The sequence below is a fragment of the Hippocampus guttulatus genome, chromosome 2 (genome assembly GCF_054856545.1).
Source record: "Hippocampus guttulatus isolate MCC_2025c chromosome 2, RoL_Hgut_1.0, whole genome shotgun sequence".
Lineage (NCBI taxonomy): Eukaryota > Metazoa > Chordata > Actinopteri > Syngnathiformes > Syngnathidae > Hippocampus > Hippocampus guttulatus.
The window spans coordinates 16,728,824-16,753,665 of NC_141262.1; the positions used below are offsets into that span (position 1 = coordinate 16,728,824).

The 24,842-nt window shown below is 41.2% G+C and overlaps 1 protein-coding gene across 2 annotated transcripts; it reads left to right on the plus strand.

Moving 5' to 3' along the window:
* The first annotated feature begins 227 nt into the window (after positions 1-227).
* On the plus strand, positions 228-20,268 carry rps6kal (ribosomal protein S6 kinase a, like). 2 transcript variants are annotated; one of them, XM_086099346.1, is made up of 22 exons: positions 228-509; positions 4,115-4,174; positions 4,255-4,371; positions 4,439-4,520; positions 4,617-4,697; positions 6,910-6,989; positions 7,661-7,767; positions 9,317-9,354; positions 9,637-9,779; positions 10,101-10,171; positions 11,317-11,405; positions 11,637-11,701; positions 13,071-13,173; positions 13,310-13,434; positions 15,158-15,277; positions 16,546-16,635; positions 16,738-16,896; positions 16,969-17,130; positions 17,273-17,349; positions 17,488-17,605; positions 17,846-17,986; positions 18,737-20,268. In XM_086099346.1, the coding sequence occupies exons 1-22, from the start codon at positions 483-485 to the stop codon at positions 18,860-18,862; spliced, it is 2,181 nt and encodes a 726-aa protein (XP_085955472.1). In that variant the 5' UTR covers positions 228-482; the 3' UTR covers positions 18,863-20,268. The 2 variants fall into 2 exon arrangements, with proteins under 2 accessions (XP_085955472.1, XP_085955480.1); XM_086099354.1 differs by lacking the exon at positions 228-509 and adding an exon at positions 618-1,070.
* Positions 20,269-24,842: the final 4,574 nt, after the last annotated feature.

Consider the following 24,842-nt stretch of genomic DNA (forward strand, 5'->3'; position numbering starts at 1 on the left):
AGGCTTCAACATTTAGCTTTAACTCCCGGGAATCCGAAACGTGGTTTGATGTCAACAGAAAGCCGATGCGATACGTTCATTTATTGTGTGTTTAAATACGTCGCCTTGTTTGCGAAGCCTGCCCCTATTCTTGTCGTTGACCCGGTGCTTTGCGGTGGATGGGGGAAATCCTTAACTGAATTGCGTCACAAATACGTCAATAAACTCATTCACTGACCAGTTAACACAGTAGCCGCCATATTCGCAGCTATGGCAGGGTAACGGTAACGCTGCAAGCGCATGGTCCCATCATTAACATCAAATACCCACGCACCCTTACCAAAATCCCACTCCGATAGTGGTCCACGGTTTTCCACGCATCTTCCACCACGAACGATCAAGCCGAGCAGCCGGGATTTTACAGTGGGGGAAAGCATGTACTTTGGAGCGGGGGTCTAGGTGGACTACGATGCCTTAGATTTAGAGAGGAATCCTGGCACAACATGGAGATAAACAACGTTAATAGTGAGGTGGGTTTGTGTGTGTTTAGTTGCTCAAGATTGTTTCGGCTTTCTCGCCAAGTTGAGGTTAGCATGCCCTGGTTAAAGGTTACGCTCAATTCGCGTCACGATCTGCAGTGCGTCGCGATGCATGCTAACACGCTAGCTAATGATAACAGCTGCTTACATGTTTATTTTTGTTGCACCACATAGGTTTATCAGAATTCACAATTGTCAACTCTGGTCTCCGGAGCCAAGCATTTCGAGACAATATCACAGTCGTTGTACAATAATGTTTCCTTGTGCGGTTCGTTGTCATTTATACTTCCCAAGAGGAGTTTGCTACTTTGCTAGTTTAGCGTATGTAGCGTTAGCATGTAGTTCGTGTGCCAAGTGACAGCTCGCTCTCAGTTAGCGTTTTTCTTCTCTATTATCGATTTAACAGACCTGATTGTGTTGATGTATTACATGTTAATCTTTTCGAAATCAAGGCACAGCCGAGTGCAGCGTTGCTTGCGAGCACAAGTGAAGAGTGACGCGTTGCATCTAAACTTCCCGGTGTAATTTTACGTCATGTTTTACGCCATCCTTGTACGTATACTCTTCATTGGTAACATCAATAGCTAAGCAGTTACTATTAAAACCGGACGTGGCGATATTTCAACCAGTTTCAATGTGCTTTGGAAACTCTGGTCTAGAGCGATTCATTCGGATAAAAACGTGCAGACATTTGCGGCCAACCAGTCACTAGAAACATGAATAGTTCTCAACTGTTGTAACACTGCGACCCACATCATTTTGTTGTTGAAATTTACCCTCTTAAAATACATATACATTATGTTACACTTTAAAACCTAGTTTCAAATGAGTTTGTGATTCTCCCAAAAGTATATCGCTTACTGTGATTTCTGAATTTCACTGTAGTTGTGTGCATAGTAACTAGTCACAAGAGCACAGGTGGGTAACATTTTTGGACATATACCCAATAGTGTATTATCTATTTGGGTACTTCAGAACTGTTCTAAAAAAATCTGAATACAAATACCTGACTTTTTTTTTTAACTAGCTGAGACTGCGTACCACTTATAGGTTCCGACCCAAATCTTGTGTGGCTGTTGCAATCTTTTGTTATAACACATATGTCTGTATATTCTTTAGCTCTAAATATATGGCAGTCGGTTGATGCATATCGGACAACGTGGGATGTGTGGAATCGATGAATGTTAATTGTATATACTGTATATCGTATACGTACGACTGAGACTGTGATCTAATGTATTCTGGACGAGGCACATTGACAGCTAAAGCACTGAAGTAAACATCTAGATTAGCCACGTCAACGGGAGTAGCCTTTTAATCCCCTTTGCATCAGTTTTGGACTGTGTAAGACATCTAAACAAAATAAATATTTCAAGAGAGCTGGGATTTTTGGAAATGATCAGTTACATGTTTAAGAATGGCAGAAAAAAGGCCTGTCATGCCGCAAGTGTAGGCTGCCCACTTGCTACAAGCTGTGATGAGCCACAGCAGAGGTGGGAGTGAAGATGCATGTGTGAATGATGTCCTGGTTTTAGCTGGAGCCACATGTCATAATTAAGACTTACAGCTCCATCAAGGCTTGCATATTGATATCCATCAGTTGGATCTTGCTTTATCTTTCATTTGTTATATTTTTAAGGCTAATGCTCTGACAGCTTTCTGTAGTTCAACCCTATTGGAAAGTGATTTGTTGGCCTCTGTTCTGTGGGTCTGAGTGAACGTCAGTGGCTCCACCCACTGAGTGGGCTTGCATAGTGTTATGACTCATCCCTTCTCTTCAGAGGCTTGATGGAATTCAACACACACAAACAGTAGACAGAATACATCATGCAGTCAGTCAAACCTGCAAAACCTCTGCAGCACTGCTTTCTGATAAAGATTATATTTTCATGCGCACATTTATATTTGTTCGTGCATTTGACTGGCCTTTCAGTTATTGACATTTCATTGTGTTTTATTAATTTGTTGAAGAGAGGCAAAACACAGTTCTCTGTTGTCATTGATAACAAACTCTACCATGTACAGTATCAGAGTGACATTTTCATAAAGAGGCTACGTAAATGCAGAAGGCATCACAAGCCATGTTTCATCTAAACTCCATGCGTGCACAATTGTGCACTGCTCTCACCCACTCACCGCACATAAAACGTATAGAAAGCATCCAAATAAAAGAAAAAAAATCAAACCTGGGCTCTATTGGTATTTCCATTTTCATATTTGCCTCATACAAAAAAAAAAAAAACTGAAAAGTTGTTTTGGCCCATGTGGTTGACAAAACCAGAAGAAAATGTGTCAAAAGGACGAAGTGAATAGTGGGAGCAATTCAAACTGAAATGCGCACCGATTTCATGCATGGAATTATTATCACACGGGCTTGGTTAATTTGACCTAGTCTCAGGTTGTATATGCGACTTCTTTGTAGTGGTATTAACGTTCATGTGCCCTACGAATATAACATTACCCCGGCAGGGGGCTGGGTCTCTATTAATTATATGACTCCTGTCAAGTTGTGGTTTGTCGATTTCCATGGTGACAAGTTCAGTACTTGCCAACCGGGAAAAGAAACCGGATGTTTGAGTGAGAATATCTCTACACAATCGTAGTGCAACGTGTGTATGAAGTGTCGATGGCCAATGTGCAATGCAATCCACTGAGTTCTTGCAGCTCAGCGCTGCCTCGCGTCATCGATGCATAAGCCACAAATGAGTTTTTGGTTGGCTCAGTCCAGGGCCGTAGCTAGTTATTTGGTTGGCCAAAGCAAACATAGTCAGAGCACCACCACCCCACTACTTTTGCTTATTTTTCGTCAAATGTAACTTATGTAATATTGGCCACTCTGACATTTTAAATTTGCATAAATTTACCACCAAAGACTTTGGATAAATATTTGGGTGTCATCTAATCCAAAGAATGTGGATTTGATGATATTGTCATATTCACTGGGCTAGGTAAAGTCTTTAAAATCATTGCTGAGTATTATTAATGCAAAAGTCACTTTTATTGATTTCTAGACAATTCAAGTTTATTTGGGCTGTTTAACAACAGTGTCATAAAATCCGTAATCCTTAACCGACTCTTACAAACTTGGGCTCATTTGATCTCTGTTCAACGATATCATCTCTTTTGACTGTAACCTATCTACATGGTGTCATTTAGTGTAATCTCAGGTTTTGGACACGCGTGGTACTTTTTTTGGACTTCGTTTAAATGTTCGATGTTGCCCACCATTGTCGAACAAATGCTCAGACACATGGAAAATTAAAGGGAACATTGATCACAAGAGCCACTGAGGCATGCTGTGTCCGCTCCAGTCTGAGATTACGGACTGGTAATAAATAACAAGGGACCAATGCTGCTGTACAGGCGGTGCACTTGTAGAGCATGGATTCCATAATGTTTGTCAACAAACAGAACTACATGTTGGCGAAAATGCCGTTATTGCATGTGACTCATCGTTTTCATCTGTTGATTTGTTCATCATTCACGTGGGCGTGCAGGCGCTGCAGTCCTGTTCAGTTGAAAGCACGCCTGCACAAGCTTTCCTTGAGTTTTGCTTTTTCCGACTCCAATGATGTCATTTGTTTTTGTGGCCACAGGTCAATGGACATCAGATCATGGATGAGCCCATGGAGGAGGGAGAGTGTTACACGCACTGTGTAAGTAAGGTCTGGGGGCTCAATGCATGCAGACTGGCATATGTGAACTGGATCTTGCTCACTTGTTCCTGTGTGTGCAGGATGACGGGGCGTACAAGGAGATTCCGATCACTCACCATGTGAAAGAAGGCTGTGAGAAAGCAGATCCATCACAGTTTGAACTCCTCAAGGTCCTGGGTCAGGGCTCTTTTGGCAAGGTGAGAGCACACTCAAGGAAACAGACCTCTCGCTGTTTATCATCCTAAATTGTAGTTCCTCCACCAGGTTTTTCTAGTAAGAAAAATTGTGGGTCCAGATGCCAGTCAATTATATGCAATGAAAGTTCTAAAAAAGGCATCATTGAAAGGTAAGGTGACTCTTCACAAAACTCATAGCACAAAGAGTGTATTCTGTCGTCAGTGTTAATGTTAATCTGTTACTGCACTCCTGTGTTCTTTTTCAGTCAGGGACAGAGTTCGCACCAAGATGGAGAGAGACATCTTAGTGGAGGTCAATCATCCCTTCATAGTGAAATTGCACTACGGTACGCAAATGGCGAGCGACAATATATCTCTGCAGTTCTCACATCACATAGATGTTCATATAACCAAGCCCTAATATCAGTGTTGAAATTAAACAAAAGTGCTGCTATGCTTTTTATTGTGGACCCTAACAGGCAACCCTTACTATTGGGTCAAGTTTGCCTTTGACGACAGAATGTTTTATCAACATATTTAATTTGTCCATCCATCCATTTTCAATCGTGCTTATTTGTGCTGGTTGATATGGAAAAAAAAGGTCTATCACAATGTAGGCCATTTTATGTCACGATAACGATATATCACCGTTTAGATATTAAAGATAAACAGGGGTCATGCCTAATAAAAAAAAAATACTGTAATTGATGCTGGATTTCCTGTAGCACGCATTGAGGCACACTTTTTTTGTGAATAATTTTGAATAATTATAGGTCTATTGATGTGAATTAATTATTTCCCAATGATTTGTCGACATCACATCTTTACGTATTTTCATGTATAGACTTGAAAAGACGAAATGACATAATACACACTTATGCTAACATTATTATACCCTCTTCTCTCTATTTCTGTATGCTGCTTTATTAAAATCCACAGTCTCCACTTAGTCTGTTTTCTTGCTGCATTTGGCTGAAGAGTACAGGCCTCATCTAAGGTCCTGAGGCATTACAGTACTAAACAGCGGCATGCATGAGCTAAGATAACTTGGTGGTTACACACAAGGAAATGATTGTTGATACAGTACCTCTCTGTTTGTGAAAGAAAAATCCACAGTGGTCACAAAAGTAAATTTAATCTAGTGTTAAACGAGTTCCTGTTTTTTGCTCGAAGTTGAGATTCCAAACGCCGTGATTGCTGACGCTTCAGATGTTTTCAGCGCTCCTGACTGACACAGAATCTGTTGTATCAACTATTTCAACATAGTCTCCCTCCTCTCCCGCCAAGCTTACCATCAGAAGCGGCATGTTATTCGTGACAGGTCATGCAAACCAGTCAGCTCTGAGATGCTGCTCGCGAACTGGGGTGGAATATTTGCAATGACACATGCCGCACCGAGGCACAAGTTACGAGCCGTGCTTGCTAGCTGATGCAGCTACACGTTATTCTCCCTCAGTGTGCATCCTCTCCTCGAAGTAACAAACCTTGCCTCCATGGTGGCACTCAAGTTAAACTTATGATAAGCATTGCTATCACGAAAAGCGGACAAGTTTTTTTTTTTTTTTTTAAGCATGAGCACTGTCCCAAGGAAGGAAAACATATCGTGACAGGCCTAATCACGAATGTTCAATACCATTTTCTTTCCAGACCAATACCAACATGAGTAGTCAACTCTGAGTACTCACGAATACCGATACTCTAAATCACAGATAACAATAATACTTTGGATACATAAAATTTCTATTAGACCAATCAAAAATCATTTTAAAGAAAGACCTTTTGTTTATTTCAGACAAAAGGTCGAAGACTCCCTCTCCAGTAGAGAATTAATGCCAAAAAATAATGCAAACTCCTAAGTCTGAATGTATGATTAAAAAAATGCTCAATAAAACGGACACCTCCTTTAGTTTTATAAATTGAAATACACAATAACACAGGTTCAACTGTTAAGCATGACAGTAGGAAGTTGGCAGTAAGTGAGAGTAGCACTCTGTATAATACCCACACATGTAAGGAAAAGCTCTATGCTGATTTTACCGCAATTAGCAGGAAAAATAATTACATATAAATGCATTAAATGATAGCAAAATGCTGTCAGCCATGCTGAAATTGAGTTACCAAATAAACCTAAAAACACACTAATAATGCACTCAAAGCCTTCATATAAACCTGATAAGCATACATACCTATGGAAGTTGCATCTTAATGAGAATGTGAGTGGAGGCAAATGGATACGGTTCACGTCGAAAAACGGCCACAGGTGTTCTCCGCCATTTCAAAATTGACTGAACAAATAAACATAAACAACATTTTGGTAATGGACAAATGAGAGGCTGCCCATGGATACAGTTCACTTAGCAAAGCACTTTCACATTCGGCTGCTGACGCAAATACCAATACCTTAAGCATGGTATCGGCTTGGAGTGGTATTGTTTCTCACCCATCCCTCATTCTTATCGTCATGGTTAGGTTGATGTAATTGAGCATGTGTATGCTGTGCAATGTTATGCATACATCAACAGTTAAATAGTGCACTTTCCATTCCTTTCCTTGCTGCAGCCTTTCAAACGGAAGGGAAACTGTATTTAATACTGGACTTTCTCAGGGGAGGAGATGTATTCACTCGCTTATCCAAAGAGGTAAGCGTATGTCCTGTTGCTCTCCGTCTTATTGTACTTTCAGGCCTACTGTCTGGTGATTTTCTTTCTCCATTTGAAAAGCAACGCAAATAGGAATATTCTTTAAACCCAAAGGAGCGATGAAGATGAAAGATTCCTGTGCGTGCATTTAAAATTCAACAACGTTTGAATGATTTCTTGCAAGCGTAGACACTGCCAAGTCGTGTCTCTTCTGTTTATGTTCATATTTAATCATATTATGACTGGAATTCCTCATGGAAACACAAGTGCTTTCAGCTTTTCAAGTATTAATTGGTTGTCAGCTCGTGGCTCTGATCAACTTCTTTCAAGGGTTTTCACCATGGGAGCTTAAGTCATGCTCTCCGGATAGAGCTTTTGTAAAAGCATCTCTCAGCAACAAAGCAAGAGCCTCTGACAGTGTCAAAACCACCGCACATAGAATGTAGATATTGTTTTCCAATGTTCTGTATGTGGAAATACTCTGGTCTACTCGCTGTTGGTTGGTATGGTGTTTTTGTGTACGTGTGTGTGTGTGTGTGTGTGTGTGTGTGTGTGTGTGTGTGTGTGTGTGTATATAATATATATATATATATATATATATATTTTTTTTTTTTGGTCACTAAATTGTCCTACTCTGCGTTCAGAGAGTAAATCTGTCCAGTTCTTAACAGGTTATGTTTACAGAGGAAGATGTGAAATTCTACCTTGCAGAGCTGGCCCTGGCCCTTGACCACCTGCACAACTTGGGCATAGTTTACAGAGATCTCAAGCCAGAGAAGTATGAGACCTCGCCTTCACCTTTGAACTTCCACACCCAAACTCCAAAAACTAAGTCGAGTCAAGTCAACTGTATTTATAGAGCACTTTCAAACAGCCATCGCTGCATACAAAGTGCTGTACATGGAGCAATTTAACATATACAATAAACAGTAAAACAAATCGGTAATAAAGACGGTAGAAAGCACCAAACAGTAAAACCAAGAACAAATCTAAGTCATGCCGAGTCGAATGCCAAAGAATACAAGTGAGTTTTGAGGAGGGATTTGAAGATGGGCAGCGAGGAGGTTTGCCGAATGTTCAGTGGGAGGTCATTCCAGAGAGAGGGACCAGCAACAGAAAAGGCTCGATCCCCTTTGAGCCTCAGTTTAGTTCTTGGTACTTCTAATAATGTCTGGTCCGCAGACCTGAGGCGCCGGGCAGGTGTGTAGGGGCGGATGAGCTCAGAGAGGTAAGGTGGCGCGAGATTATTTAGAGATTTGAAAATAAATAAGAGGATCTTGAAAATAACTAAAATGTATGGGGAGCCAGTGAAGGGATGCCAGTGTAGGAGTTATGTGCTCCCTCTTACGAGTAGCAGTTAAGAGGTGAGCAGCGGCATTCTGGACCAGCTGAAGGCGCTTAATGGAGGACTGGCTGACTCCAAAGTAAAGGGCATTGCAGTAATCGAGCCGGGATGTGACAAAGGCATGAATTACTGTCTCAAAGTGTTCATGAGAGAGGAGAGGTTTTATTTTGGCCAGCTGTCTAAGGTGAAAGAAGCTGGATTTAACAACAGCACCAATTTGCCGATCAAGTTTGAAATCACTGTTCAGTTTAAGGCCCAAGTTTGAGACTGTTGACTTAAGGTAAGGAGACAGGGGGCCCAAGTCTACAGGCTGGGATGTACAAGCGCCACTGGGACCAAACAGTATCACCTCTGTCTTCTTTTCATTGAATTTCAAGAAATTTTGTGCCATCCAGGTTTTGATTTCTTCCAGGCAGGATAGGAGTGGCCTTAATTAGAAGGCGTCTTTTTTGCTCAGTGGGACATAGATCTGGCAGTCATCTGCATTGCAGTGGAAGGGAATACCATGTTTCCTTAAGATGGAACCCAATGGGAGCAGATACAGCGAGAACAGCAGAGGCCCCAGAATTGAGCCCTGTGGAACACCACATGACAGGGGAGCAGTACGTGACTCAGAGCAGCCAAGGCTGACACAAAAGGTTCTAAATAGGACCTAAACCACTCAAGAGCACTACCGCCAATGCCCACCAAGTGCTGCAAACGAGTCAGCAGAATACTGTGATCCACTGTATCAAATGCTGCAGTTAAGTCCAATAAAACTAGACACACGTGGTCTCCAGTGTCATTTGCCAGGACTTTGTCCACAGAGCTCCTCACACAGTGTGTTTTGTTGTTTCATAACTCAAGCCCCCAAATTCAAGATAAGATTTGCACAAACCCCTCACCTGCACTAAAACTGATGATTTTCTGTCATTGCTGTTTCATTGTTAAAATAATATTTTGAAGGTTTCGATCATGGAAAATGTCCTCCTTTTCTCCCCAGCATCTTACTTGATGAAGCTGGACATGTAAAGTTAACAGGTATGTTTTTGTAGCCATATATCATAGCATGTTCTTTAGTAGAATGTAACACAAAAAGTAATCATCTGTGTTTGGTTTAAAAAAAATTTTTTTTTGCTTTGCTTCAAGACATTTTCAATGAAGCATGTTCAAAGTGTAATATAGTGTGCTTTTTTTTTTTTACTCGCCTTCTATCTCATCTTTAATGCTCATGAAAGGAAACCGCCACAACACACTTTTATCTGGGGACTGTCATGTTTTTGTTTGTCCAGATGAGACATAATCGGATGTCATTGTGTACAGACTTTGGCCTGAGCAAAGAGTCAGTGGACGCTGATAAGAAGGCTTATTCTTTCTGTGGTACGGTGGAGTATATGGCCCCTGAGGTGGTCAACAGGAGAGGACACACACAGAGTGCCGACTGGTGGTCGCTGGGTGTATTAATGGTATGCCGGTTTGAAGATTAGCTCATGATCTTGAAATAGACCAGGGTTTCCCAAACATCTTAGAGTGTCAAACTGAGTTCCTGACCAGTGCCCAAGAGGATCTAACTGATTGCAATTGCATCAAGTATACCTACGATTAGTGTTAAAGAACGCACTCGAAGGTTATATAACTAACCTGAATCAAAATTCCCTTTATCAAGAGAAGAAAAAAACCCATTAACTTTTCTACCTTAAAGAAAGCAGACTTACCAGTTCACTCATTTTCATTCTCTTGAGTTGTTATACATTTCTTGTATGTTTTGCTTTCTCATTTTTTTGCAGTTTGAGATGCTAACGGGGACGTTACCATTCCAAGGGAAAGACCGCAATGAAACCATGAACATGATCCTCAAGTGAGTTACATTGTCATACAACTGCTCTAATAGAACTCTAACAGTGATAAATAAGATGACGTGAGGTCCAATTAGTTTTCCTAACACAAATATTGTTTTCTACCATGTATTAATTCATGAACAGGCATTGATCCTGAATGCCAAGTGGCCACAAAATCTCACTCTTTTCAAATACACGCACACAATATTAATGCCGTGAGACTGGAGACTCCTCATGGGAGGAAAGCCAACCTTGCCTTTGCCCTTGCCTCAACGTTGACATCATTTCACATGCACTTCGACAAGCACATAGAGGAAGGATAATGTTTTTGATTAAAATACAGTGTATACTACTGCTACGACTGCTAAATTAGCCCTCAGTATGGCTCCAAAAATACTGAAACGTGCCAGCGAGTGTCTTATGAAGCCTATTCACATTGCTGTTGAAATAATCGTGATAGTGGTGTTCATGTTTGTTCTCACTGTACAGTTTGGCTTGGTAAAATCGACCATCTGTATGATTGTGCCACCGCTTCTGAAAGGCAGGTGTAAAACTGCCACGCACGATTGTGGAGGTATTCTGCAGGCAAAATGAGAGGCGGCGGTGAGAATTTTTTTCAATGCAAAGAACAAAATCATCATGACATAGTGGCTACTCAGCAATCCAATTTTCCAGCTTCTCAAGGGAATTGTCAGATTTGGAGCCTGTCACAAGTAGCCATGCAATACTGTATCACCTTTGACAAAACTCCTTTCAACTCAACATTTCCTTGTGTCATGGTCATTCAGCGTGCTGGCCGATTGTAAATCTCCCACTCACACTTCCAATTCCATCTATTCAAACGTCATTTTGCATGTGTGAATGTAGATATATTTCTGTATACATATAAAAATGCAATTTATCTCCCCCCCCCCCATTTTGTGCAAAGTTAAGAATGCCTGCCTTCCTTGGTTTGAAACCACGAATACACTGTGATATTGATTTGAATTTGATTAATCATTCAGCTCCGTTTTTTCAAATCAAATATTGCACTGTAATCCAGTTTCTTAAACTGTTTTTGATGAAAGTAGCTGTTCTTTATTATTCCAGTAATAGGTGACAGTTTTCTTCGGACAGTGGCGCAATGGTGCATAAGTTATTTTTTTCTTTCTTTTTCCCCCTTTAGAGCAAAGTTGGGAATGCCTCAGTTCCTTAGTTTGGAAGCCCAGAGTTTGCTGAGGATGCTGTTCAAACGTAACCCAACAAACAGACTAGGTGAGTGGCATTGCATTTTAATGGTGAATCAAACTATAAAATGACAGTTTGTAGCTATTCTATGCCCTCAAGGTGAATGTCTTCTTTTCAAACATGAACTTAACTGCTGTCATTTACTTCATTCAGGTGCAGAATACTACAAATAGAATGTGTGAAAGTGTTGATATTTTCTTAAAAAGGTGCAGCTTTATCGTGCCTGGTCAACTGAAGTGTTGTGATCTGTGTCTTAAGGGGCCGGACCCGACGGTGTGGAGGAGATCAAACGCCACGCTTTCTTCTCCACCATCGACTGGAATGTAGGCACGCACACACACACACAAACACACACACACACACACACAAGTTATTCCTCATTCCCCTCATACCCACAAAAAACAGACACTCCAGCTTGTTGAAAATTCACACTTGACAAACGTTCAGCTTGGCCATGAATTTGCCAGCACTGTGTGTGTGTGTGTGCGTGCGTGCGTGTGTGTGTGTGCGTGCGTGTGTGTGTGTGTGTGTGTGTGTGTGTGTGTGTGTGTGTGTGCACGCGCGCGCGCGCCTGGGTGGATGGCCAGTTCTGGCTGTGTGTGCACTAATAGCTCTGCGTGAGTGTTCATCAGCCAGCAGGCCACTGTTGGCTGAACATCATTGTAGAGCAATGGGAGGGAGCTCAGTCAAGAGGGGTCTTGAGTGAAATGTTCAAATCAAAAAAGATAAAATAAATTTAATAGTCGGTTGTCTCACGTTCAGCTTTTCCAGAATCAACACATATGAGCGAGGGGCTACTCATGGTAGGTTTGAGGGTACACAACACAAAAAGGTTGAGACCCACTGTGTATGGCTACAGGGTTACTTTGGAGTGCAAAGTCTGCAAAATATTATATTACCATATTGGCCCGAATATAAGACGGTGTTTTTTGCATTGAAATGAGACTGAAAAAGTGGAGGTCGTCTTATACAGTACTGTATTCGGGGTCTAGACATTATACCCATTCACGACGCTAGATGGCGCCAGATATCATTGAAGCGAATGCTGAACTTGACTCCCCAGGCCAAAGCGTACCCCTGTCACGAAGAATAAAAATAGCGGTAGCACGAAGAAGAAAAATAAAAAAATAGCGGTAAGAAAGAAAAGAGAAGTAAATAATAGAAGAGATAACAGAAAATGGAGAAACATAGCGACAATCTGGAGAAAAGTGGGTCGAAGATCGGCCAGGTTAACCGGCAGCTGAGAAGTTATGATGTAATTTACATTTCAAAATCCAGAAGCCATTCATTTACGAATGTGATTGCACTTTGGTTTACATTTTTAAATGTTCAGATGCTTGCTTTTCTCTCAAATATATTGTTAGAATCATTTGTTTCAGATGTACTGTAATTATTTACTGTATAAAAATTAATTTTGTGTTCAAACAGTCTTTTTTCAAACTTGAGTCTTGAAAAAGAGGGGGTCGTCTTATAATCAGGGCCGTCTTATATTTGGGCCAATACGGTATAAAATATTGCTTTGGATTTCCGAATGAACCAGTGCGCGCTGGGATCATATTTCCAAACGCGCCCCATGTCTTAGGTGATACCTGGCCTGGAACCTTGTGACGCACATATATTCACACTTTTCAAGCAGTCTATGGCAGGGTTTAAATGCTAATTTCTAAAATGGTCAAATGTGGCCTTCCTCAGAAACTTTACCGGAGAGAACTGCAGCCCCCATTCAAGCCTGCGGCAGGTAAACCAGACGACACGTTCTGTTTCGACCCAGAGTTCACTGCAAAGACACCCAAAGGTACGCGTGCACTCATTGCAAGCGTGTTAGCGTGAAAACCATCCTGCTGCGTGTTCATCCCTGTCTCTACATAATTTATTGGATGTTTGTATATTCGTAGTCTTGTATTATGCAGCATGTTTGTTTGTTTGTTCAGACTCCCCAGGTATCCCTCCCAGTGCAAACGCCCACCAGCTCTTCAAAGGCTTCAGCTTTGTTGCTCCAACACCGATGGATGAAAACAAAAGTTCCCCACTCCTTACTATACTCCCGATAGTTCAGGTAAACTCAGCGGTGCTCATTCTCTCCCTTGTGTGCATGGTCAACCCCACTTCTACATTTGCGTAAAAGGGTCCTAAGGTGTGAGAACACCATAAAGGCAACAGACCTTGATGGAACATCATTCGTTCATGTCATTCTCTGCTATTTATAGGACAGCAATTAAGTTGTAACACAATCACTGGGGCATGGGTTGTCGGTTGGATCGTCACATCCCCTTAAATCTGTTCAGATGAAGGCATACAGTGCATCAATGTGAGCCTCTAATCAGTATTAGTCCCTTAACTTGATGCACACCAATGTAGCATTGTGGTCGTGAAAGTTAAACACAAGAAATGTGGGCATATGTCAAAAAGTCTAATTATATATTTTTAACTGAAACATTGCAAAGCAGAAACTAAAATGCGAGGTGGAATGCAGTGGAGGGCATTGTAATAATTAACAATTAACAAATAAGATATTTCCTAGGGAAAGGAGGACTAACCGATATGTATCGATCCACAGAAATCCACAGGCATGATGCCTGTGCATCCACCCCATGCAATTGTGAGATTAAATTAGTTTGTTCCACGTAATTTGTTTGTTCTATGTCGTTTTGTTTTGTTTTTTTAATAAACGTTTTCCACCCAGTATTTTTTTACTCCTACATTACCGTTAACTAAGGTACGGCTAAACACGGTCACTAGTTAAATCAGCATAGCTGATACAGTAATCTTTTACACAGACACCGATGATGTCATTTCACAAAGCTCACTCGGTTTTCGAAGCAAGAGAGGCTGGTCACGCGAGACAAATTGGGGAGTGTGGGCAAGCGGCACACCACAACAAACTTGTATGCGTTGAGGATGGCAGAGAAAGAAGGAATATACCCATTAGCAAATTTCAAATCGGAAATGTGCCAACACAAAGGATTTTACAGGCGAGATGGACAACTCAACAAAGTATGTACTGTATTTTGTTGAGCATTTGGATCTTTTCTGATTTTAATTTCTCACCCTAGCCAAGTTACTTCACAGTGACGAATGTTGTAATGATGACAATGAGGGTGCATTTGCTTACAGCAATACCAATATTAGTTGTGAAAGGTTGACTCTTCACGGGAATTGCACTCCACCTCATTACTGTTAATTGTGAGCCAGGTGTTGACAAAAGTATTGTTATATTGAAAAGTATTATTATTTGGATTGGATTGGATGAGCTTTATTGTCAAATGTACTGTATGTGTAACATACAGCACAGATGAAATTTCTTCCCTCTCAACACAATATTTGAATTAATTATTCTTATTATTTTTGTTATTTTCTTTTGAATAAAAATACTGCTGGGCCAATGACAAGTCCGACTTTTGTCAGAATGACAACCGGTGGGCTGCATCTTTCCGGCCTTTTGGATCTCTTTTGACTCGCTCTGCATTTGATGGTTACAGCAATAGGCTGCTTTCTTCGACCACTTAAGGCAGTGTTGAATAAAAGCATTCAATTCGTTTATGTGGCGCATGGACACATTGGCAAACATTAGACATGTTTCCAGAAATCGGCATATAATTAAAGATTAATTTGATTGCTTAATGTGGCACTTTATGGGTCGTCAGGTTCTCCAGACACAGGGATTTCTATACTATTCATTAAAAAGTGTATTTGCCATATTATGTCTCCCCCTAAACATGTTCAAATAAAAATATATATACCACCCACGGAGATATAATCACTTTTTTCTCTCCCTTCAGATGCATGCGGGGTCCAAGTTCTTGGATCTCTACGAGCTGCAGGAGGACATAGGAGTGGGCTCCTACTCCATTTGTAAACGCTGTGTACACAGAGTCTCTGCCATGGACTATGCTGTGAAGGTGACCGATAATATAAAATGTTATAAGCTGCATATGTATCGTTTTCTGTTTTGCACTTCTAAATAGCCGGGAGATTTACTGCCACATGGCAAAACACATTTTCATGCGATGTTTTCATTCAAACCACAGTTTGATTTGGCATCTGTCTTGTTTCATAGCGTTGCAAAATTGCACGACGTTGGTGGCCTGCGACAGATTGGCAACTAAAGTCGTGTTAATCCTATTGCAGGCTCAATCTGTGCAGTTCTTTTCTGCAATAAGATCATGTCACATCAGATGCCCACATAATTGTTGGTTTGCTTGATTAAATTCTTCAGTGGTCACTAAAATAATGTTAATCTGACAAAGAGTAATAGTAAATAAAAACATACAAAATATTAAGGAAGAAAAATCTGGTGAAGCTTTTGAACCGTAGTCTAGCAGAAATTGTTGGGGTTTTTTCAACTCCCCTTTCACACACTTAGCTTAATATATTGTTGCACAAAATAAGGATTTCTCTCACTGTCAGAGAATTTTGCTCCCTGAGATTTTGGTCGAGTTGCTTTATTTCATTTTGTAAATATCGCGAGTGTGACTTGTGAAAAAGACCCAGCTTTCTGCTCAAATGTTTGTGGCTTGCCAATGTGCATTATGAAAAAACAAAATCCAGCCTTGCCAGTTTCAAATGAAGCTTTATCTCTGACAATTCTTTAACGGAATTGGTACCAACAATTTTTTGTCCATGTGTGCGGGTGTAACATAGGACTTGCAACGGTATGGTCAGGATTTAAGATTTTCATGATAATGGAGAGGAGAAGACTGATGACTGGCCTTGACCTGATGACCTGAGTTTCACAGATTTACAATGCACTTGATGAAATTCCATAGTTGTTTGGAAGGCATACGCACATCAGGTATAAATAATTTTTGGTTTTTTTCTTCATCTGGTCTTCTAGTATTCTGCGATGATGTTACCTAGCAACCAGTGACGCACTTGCATATTGCATAACAATTGCATCTAAGATGTGCCTTCCTTGTGCTCTCTGGATTTATTTCATGTCGATTGCTTGACCATTCTTATGTGTCTTTCTCTCGAATGTGTGCTATTGAAGTTGAGTTTTGTTTTGTGCTGCGTTCCTTTGTTGTCTCTGGAAATCTGCTGGGTGAGGCCAGTTTTCCAGCAAAGAGCAGAGCAACTGGTCGCATCAGCACAGCACACGAACGCTGAATGATGGGGGGAAAACCAGTGATAGGACGCAAACTACTTGATTGTTTTTCCGATGTCACAGATTATTGACAAAAGTAAGAGGGACCCTTCTGAGGAGATTGAAATCCTGATGAGATACGGCCAACATCCTAACATCATAACTCTCAAGGATGTCAGTACAGTAATTTGATCAAATTTTTGTCTTTTCATCATACTCAAGTTTGTAATAACCTCGTCAGACATGCTGATGGACAGTTGGGTGTGAATATGTCAGGTTTATGATGAGGGCAGGTATGTTTACCTGGTGACGGAGCTGATGAAGGGGGGAGAACTACTAGACAAGATCCTCAGGCAGAAGTTTTTCTCCGAGCGAGAGGCCAGTGCTGTGCTTTACACCATCACGAAGACAGTTGACTACCTCCACTGTCAAGGGGTGAGAAAACGCACGCCCCCGCGTACAACTTAAGCGCGTGAGAAGACCAGCAATCATCCATTCTTTTGTCAGGTTGTACACCGAGACCTGAAGCCCAGTAACATTCTGTACATGGACGACTCTGGGAATCCAGACTCGATCAGGATCTGCGACTTTGGTTTTGCAAAGCAGCTTCGAGGGGGTAACGGCCTGCTCCTCACCCCTTGCTACACCGCCAACTTTGTGGCACCTGAGGTGAGCCTGAAAGAGGAGAAATACCACTTGGAGCTGCTGGGAATTTACCGTAGTCCAATGGGTCGCAGTGTCTGATGAAGTCGCTAATTTACATCTGCAGTACTTCAATCTTTGAGGGCCTTTCATATATGTTTGTATGCAGGTACTTATGCGGCAAGGTTATGATGCAGCCTGTGATATATGGAGCCTTGGAGTTCTATTATATACAATGTTGGCTGGGTAAGACAATAACGGGTAGTGTTTTCCTCACCTCTTTCAGAAATGCTTACTTTTGGAGAGCCTCGTACTGAACTCATGATGTGTTAGTTATGCTTCCAAATAAAAATGTTCTTAAGGCATTATTAATCCTTTTGTCAGGTACACACCATTTGCAAATGGGCCAAATGACACACCAGAGGAGATTCTGCTTCGAATAGGCTCTGGAAAGTTTTCTTTGACAGGCGGTAACTGGGATACTGTGTCAGACACCTCAAAGGTAAAATGGTCGAAAGGCTGACTGACCTTTACATCGGTTAATATGCTACGTGCTGTAATTTAAGGGTGAAGGTAAAATATGGTGTCTATTTCTTGTAGTTTTTGTGTCAGCTATGGCTAAAAGTTGCTCCTGAAAGAAATGCAAGATATTTGTTGTGTTTGTTCGTATGATTTCTAAAAGCCGATTGTGTAGAAGGACAGCTCCCTTTCATTATCTACGTTGGCGGCTTACGTGTTGCAGGACCTCCTGTCCCACATGCTCCATGTGGATCCTCACCAGCGATACACAGCAGAGCAGGTTCTCAAGCATTCCTGGATTTCCTGCAGAGATGCACTGCCACACTTCCAGCTCACACGCCATGATGCACCACACCTCGTCAAGGTGAGGCGGACATCCCTAACATAACAACTGAATCATTATTGTTTTGTTTGTTTGCATGTAGCAGTCAAGCATTGGGAAGCGAAATTGTCTGATTCCCAAGCAGTACGTTTAGCTGTAGCACAGAAGTAGTTTACTATAGCTCTGGATGGAACCTAGAGCAAATGTTACCTAGGGCTGGAGCAAAGCAACAGAACATCCTAGTAATATGTCTGAGATTGCTATGGCAAAGAAGTCAGATCCGAGATAAATGGAGCTGATGCAGTGTTATAGTGAGCACAGCACCATTAGAGCTGCTGTTTGCCAGAATTGCCATTTTTATCTCAAAAAATTGGGCTCATTCAATACAGCCCACCGCTCTGCCAGCTCCGAATTATGAACAGATGTGAAATTGACGGGGCAAGTGACATTACCATCCTTGGAGTGGACAGTTTATTGGTGCCATGGTGACTTAAATTGTGAAAATATAAGCCTTGATCTGCAAATTTGTACAGATCCTGACTAAATGAAGCATGCCCCTACATACGTTTGTGGATTTTTATGTTATTTTTTTATTTTTTTATAGTCCATCTAGCTGCATTGGAGGTGTGTATTAAAACATTTTGAGAAGATTACCGGTAAATTAATCTCTAAGGGTTATAGTGCATTTAGGTTCATCATGAAATTTCACCTGTAAGACCAGTATCCCTATCTTTTTGTGACTAGCATATATTGTTTGACTTGAAGCTAATATGTCGCCTCTCTTCTTTATAGGGAGCCATGGCTGCCACTTATTCAGCGCTGAGCCAGAAGACAAGCCAGCCCGTGCTAGAACCCGTGGCCGCATCCAGTTTAGCCCAGCGACGGAGTATGAAGAAACTCACCTCAACCGACATGTAGAACCCCCCTGCCCCCCCTTCCCCCACACCCACACCCATCCATATACAGGGAGCCCGTGCTTCCGTTTTGACCTCACTCATACGGACTGAAGTCCTGGCCAGTCAAAGCTACCGTCTCCCCTTTTAACGTATTTATTTGACAAAACCAACACACACACACACACACACACACACACACACACACACACACACACACACATGCGATTTCATGCACATGCCCACCTGATGCGGCTCCTATGCGAAGACATTGGCTCAAAAGCAAGACTAGAAACTAGTGTCTGTTACTGCTGGGGAGACAGACATGTATTTATTTCCACAGCTTTCATATGCACTTGCCCTCCTCGCCTTTCATTCTGTCTTCCCCCGAAAGAAACGCACCAGCTGATGTTCTCCTTCACTGTGATTGGCTGAAACAATGCTGCTTGGGTAAACTGTGCCCCCCCACCCCACCTCCCACTGCTCTTCATCTATGTTCTGTCATCCTCTCCGCTTCAGTTCATTCCTCCTTCCTTGATTGCATTTGCTCTCTACTTTTCTCCACAAATATGGAGTAAAAGGATGAGAGTACTGGCTAGATGATGTTGACTGAGGGTCGGCCACCAGTTGTTTTCTTACTCAAAGCCTAAAACAAACCAAATGCTTCCTTTTGACATACTGCTAAATCTTAAGGATCAAAATTGTCTTCTCGCACTTTTGGCAGTATAAATGCATGTGTGGACAGATGCTGTATTTCATTAACCTTTAAGTCATGTTTATGATGCTAATGATGTATCTAAGGAGGTTAAAAATGGCTGCAGATGGACAAAATGTCTTGAAATGAATGTGAAACAGAGTGGTGACAAGAACAGAAGCTCAAAATTGCACATATACATATGATTTGCTAATTTATGTGGTACGCCTGGATTAAACGAATGCAGTGGCCTATGATAATGAGGCTTTTTCTCTGTTTCAGAGAGGTGGTGATTTTCTTTTTGACGCACATTTATCTACATTTTTTTTCATGTATGGTGGACAAAATATCAGCATCAGATTTAACTAAACCTCTCTACCTTGGGAAAAAAATGGATCCAATAATCCTCTTAGGTAATATTTATGGACATTTGTTTGATCCGCGTGTACCTAGTACTTTTGCAAAAGATTGTATACATTGCATATTCATATATACAGTGAAGATTCTGAAGATGAAGAGCATGTGTGGGAGCTGTAGAGACCTCTGGGGGGAATGAAATGTACCCCATCAAACCAGAGAGGCTGAATCCAAAAAAAAAAATCCATAGATACCTGTATATCTCTTAAAAGACATTGTGGAAATTGTATGATATTGTATTTATTTCATTTGATTTTTAAGATTCTATTTTTCTTTCAAGTTCTGTATATATTGACATTAAAGATCATTATTGACATGCATTCACACTGACCTGACCTCACTTTTTTTGTATTGCAAATGTCAATTCTAACAGTGTTTTTTTTTCATGATCAGTCTGTTAGGAGTTGAGACAATCGTGAGCCATTTTGATGTCAGTGCTAATGCTTTTTTTTCCATTATCAAAATGTTCACACTGGCCAACAAATATTTCCTTTTTTTTAAAATTCGTAAAGTAAACTTTTCTTCGTGTTTTTTTTTTTTTGCGCTGATTAATCTGACTTCACATCACGTTTTCGTGATAATAATATCACAATAAAAGAAGTATTCAATAAAGTAATAGATAATTCCAATGAAGGTGGGACATCATGTTAAATATTCATAAAAACAGAATAGAATAATTTGCAAATCTTGTTCAACCTAACATATACAGTATTTGGTTGAATACATGACAAACAAAAGATATATTTATTGTTCAAACTGATAAACTTTTATTTTTAGCAAATAATCATTCACATTTTACTGCAGCAACACCTTCCAAAAAAGCGAGGACAAGTGGCGAAAAAAGACTGAGAAAGTTGAGGAATGCTCACCAAACACCTGTCTGGGACATTCCACAGGTGAACAGGCTACCTGGGAACAGATGTGTGCCACGAGTGGGTATAAAACTCATGTACGTTAGATTCAAGCCTCCAAATTTGTTCCTATGAATGTGAGCGTAAATGGTCGTTGGTGTGGTGGTTCGACCATCCAATGGGTGTGCCCAACCGCTGCTTAAATCAGCTGGGATAGGCTCGAGCTCACGTGACCTCGTGAGGATGCGCGGCATAAAAAAAAAAAAGAAAAAACAGATGAAAATATCCATCCATCCATTTTCCGAACCGCTTGATCCTCACTAGGGTCGCGGGGGGTGCTGGAGCCTATCCCAGCTGTCTTCGGGCAGTAGGCGGGGGACACCCTGAATCGGTTGCCAGCCAAAGTACATGAAAACATCTTCCATTTGCTGTCATGTCCTCTTCCGGCGCAGAGAGTTAAAGACGCCACTAGGTGGTAACACTGTTCAGTACATGACTGTTCGGGACTTTCTACAATGCCTCCCAAGAGCCGTCACAGGGGCACAATTTACAGGACTAACTCTCACACACACTACTGAAATGTTCGTATACACCAAATTCTCTGAGTGTATTTCAATATGATGTGTGTGAAAGCGTTTCTATGGCGTGCCCCTCGTGCCAAGGTATGACAGAATTGAATTCAGTGACAATCTGTTACTTCAGCGTCTCAATTGCGTGCGAGAGGTAATCCTAAATTATGTCTCTGACAGCCCCTTTGTAAAATTGCACTTTGTAAATGAATACTTTCTCCTGATCTTCTTTTGTCTGACCAGCGTCGTGTGTTTGTTTGTGTGGCAACAGAAGATTGGGATCTGGGCTGGAAAGCAGATGGATACAGGCATGAGGAAATGCTACCGCTATTATACGCACACACACAACCACACTCTAGCCTTTGGACCAGCTGTTGTCCTCTCCCTGTGGCCGTCTGAGTTGACTCCATGTCCCCCCCTCTCTTTCCCCTGTATAATGCATCTGCAGCCTGGGAGCTGAGAGGTAAACAGAGAGGCTAATTGCTTTGACATGCTGCTCTTTGTTTTGGCCTCCTGGTGCTAATCAAGCACTCTGCTAATAAGTCTGCCTGGCAAGGAAACATAACTGTGTTGAGGCTGGGAGGAAGTAAAAAGGGACAGGGGGATGTCAATTCGTCTCCATGATCTAGTGTTGCAGCCCACATTTGTAGACGTCAGCCACATTTCCCACAGTGCCGCTGTGGCCGCGCAGCACCCCATTCAGGTGTGAATCTATTTATCCTCATTAACAAGAATCTCCCCAAAGTCAGCCAATTAGCGCAGTGCTCCAAATGAAGCCATTAGCTGTCACATGAGGTAGAGGCAGTACTTGCCATTGGTCCACTGTGAGCGTGTGTGCGCATGTGGGTCCATTCACTCTTGCCGCTAATAAAAGCAAGAGAATTAATGGAGCGAGCGTGTGTGATAATGAGTTAATGTGGAACAAGCAGGACAAGCAGTGATCAGCCCTCTTGTCTCAAATGAAGATATCGCACACTGTGATTTACTCTCCCCCTGCAATAAACAGGCCTCCCTATCCTTACTTATCTGTGTGTGTGTTCATTAGACATGCTGTTAGAGTAAGTGGGGTTGCAAAAACTCCCCTCTAAATGCAGCGATACTGCTTGACTGAAGGTTTGTAAATAAGACGTCTTAATTGCTGCTGTGCTGCGGAGTGACTGAAAAAAAAATCACATTAGTTTGTGAGCTCACCAGATTCAAAACAACTCGGGATGGGAGCAATGTACCCTAATGCAAATAAAACTGATCAATTTAAATCCAGATTTATTGGGACTCGGTAAAGTAATTGAACCTTAATAGGTGAGATGCTTCTTAATCACTGCGATTGGCTGGCAAGCGGTTCAGGATGTCCTCCGCCTTCTGCCCGAAGACAGTTGGGAAAGGCTCCAGCGCGCCCACAACCTTTCTGAGGATAGGCGGATTAGAAAACGGATGGATAGGTTTCTTAATCAATAAACTAGTTTAATTAGGAATTGAGCTAAATCACCTCATTGCCCATTATTCTCAAAATCTTAATCATTCAATACATTTTTTACACACTTTTGGGTAGGCCCATTTCTGTCCCAGTGCACAAAGAAAAGGTCCATGAGGGTGTTCGTGGGAGTAATGCGGTGGGGAGGAATTTAGTCGAACACCTAAATTAAATCTACCATATTTGAAAAAAAAAAAAGTCAATATTATTTGGTCTTAACTATAAGAGATAATTCACTGTTGTTCTGAATGAAAGGACAAAACTCCCACACCCTTCCACACCTATCTGCCTATTGTTCAGCAACTTTCCAGCAATGGGAACACCAACTACTGAGTTTGTTTTTTCACCTCTTGTATGTGCAATGCCCATGTGTCGTTAACCTTGATCATTTAGAGCTGACGTTGCTTTGGACACAAAAATGTGACCTCAGTGGAGTCTGACAGCCTATGACTTAAACAATGTGCATCAATGGTCTATGACACACAGTCCAGGTATCATGTGCCCACATTCAAACGTCAAAGCATTTGTTCAGACTTCAGAGTGGAAGAACGAAAAGATCACAGAGGCGAGTTTAACGCCACTATAATTTCCAAAAATCATTGTCGTGACTAGAACTTTTGAAGGGGAAAATAAAGAATAAAAGGCTGCTCGGGGACTTCTTTGCAAAGAGCTGGCAATGATCCAAGAAGGTACAGAAGAGGAAATAATTAAAGGGGGGGCATACCTCTTAATTTTACTATCAGAACATTCCTCTCCAATTGTCAATTCGGGGTGATTACGATTTTTATCGCGATACAGAGAACAATTTGATGCCATTTAAAACCGATTTCTGATGTGTGTTGCACATTCGTGCCCTCTTACTTCTTCTTCGCGTTCTCTAATTGAGCAAATAACAATCCTTGTCTGTCTCACAGACCACAGTGGTAACAGCCTGTAGGGATGATCTGTCGAAATGGCTCAATAATTCATGTGCAACAAGTGTGAAACAGCCCAAAGCATCACTTAAAATAAAGAACAAACAAAAAAACAACAACAGCCAATCCATCCTGCGTGTGTGTCAATATGTACTGTATATATTAGGAATGTCATTGTTAAAAGTATTCATTATTATTTACATTTAAAATGTGGGGGGAAATAATTAACTCGGTGAACACAGTTTTATAGACTTCCAGTGGCAGCATGCGTCTTCTGCTCACATGTGCAGCCAAACTTGGAGGAGTCCCTGTTGCAAAGATGGACAAACACAGCAAGAGGTAGTTTTACTTTCAACTTTACTTTCTTGGCGCTTGTCGGAAAAATCTAAAGTAATGTATGCAATTTGAAATAGGCACGCAAACCTAATTCAAATAACAAGTTAGTTGTACGTTTTTGGCATATCATCTCAGAATAAAACTCCCTGCCCAAGTTTCGTGCACAAGGCCTCGCAAATCAACACTGATGGAGTGTGGTGCTCGTGGACAGAACTGAACTTGTAAACAACACGTTTTGAGAATTGTTTTTATGACGAGATAAGAATGATGCCTGTAAAGCGGAGTCAGTTTTGGATTCCAGGGTAAAAGATAGCTATTAGGGCAGAACTTGATTTTACGTTAACCCCAAGATTGTACTCACGTAAATATTTGTTGCAAGCTTCGTAAAAAGTAGTCGAAGTAGAAAAATGTGACTATCAGTAAATAGTGCCATTAAATATATATGTAGGATATAATATGTAGTATATATGTGTGTGTGTGTGTGTGTATATATATATATATATGTATGTGTGTATATATATATATATATATATATATATATATATATATATATATGTTTGTGTGTACAGTGCCCTCCATAAAATTTCACACTCTTGGTCAAAATGTGAATGAAGCCAACATTTCAGAAGAAATGTTTCAGCAGACACAGAATCAAGCTCCTCCCAAGGTCATCTCAGTCCCCAGACCTCAACCCCATTGAAAACCTGTGTAGTGAGCTCAAGAGCAGAGGGCAGAGGAGAGCACCCGGGACAC

Bases quoted from the DNA above. Each gene is read 5' to 3' on its own strand.
- rps6kal (XM_086099346.1), top strand. From the start codon at position 483: ATGGAGATAAACAACGTTAATAGTGAG. The intron at 4,372-4,438 runs GTGAGAGCACAC...TTCCTCCACCAG, and splicing joins GTCAGGGCTCTTTTGGCAAG to GTTTTTCTAGTAAGAAAAAT. The intron at 13,435-15,157 runs GTAAACTCAGCG...CTCTCCCTTCAG, and splicing joins CTATACTCCCGATAGTTCAG to ATGCATGCGGGGTCCAAGTT.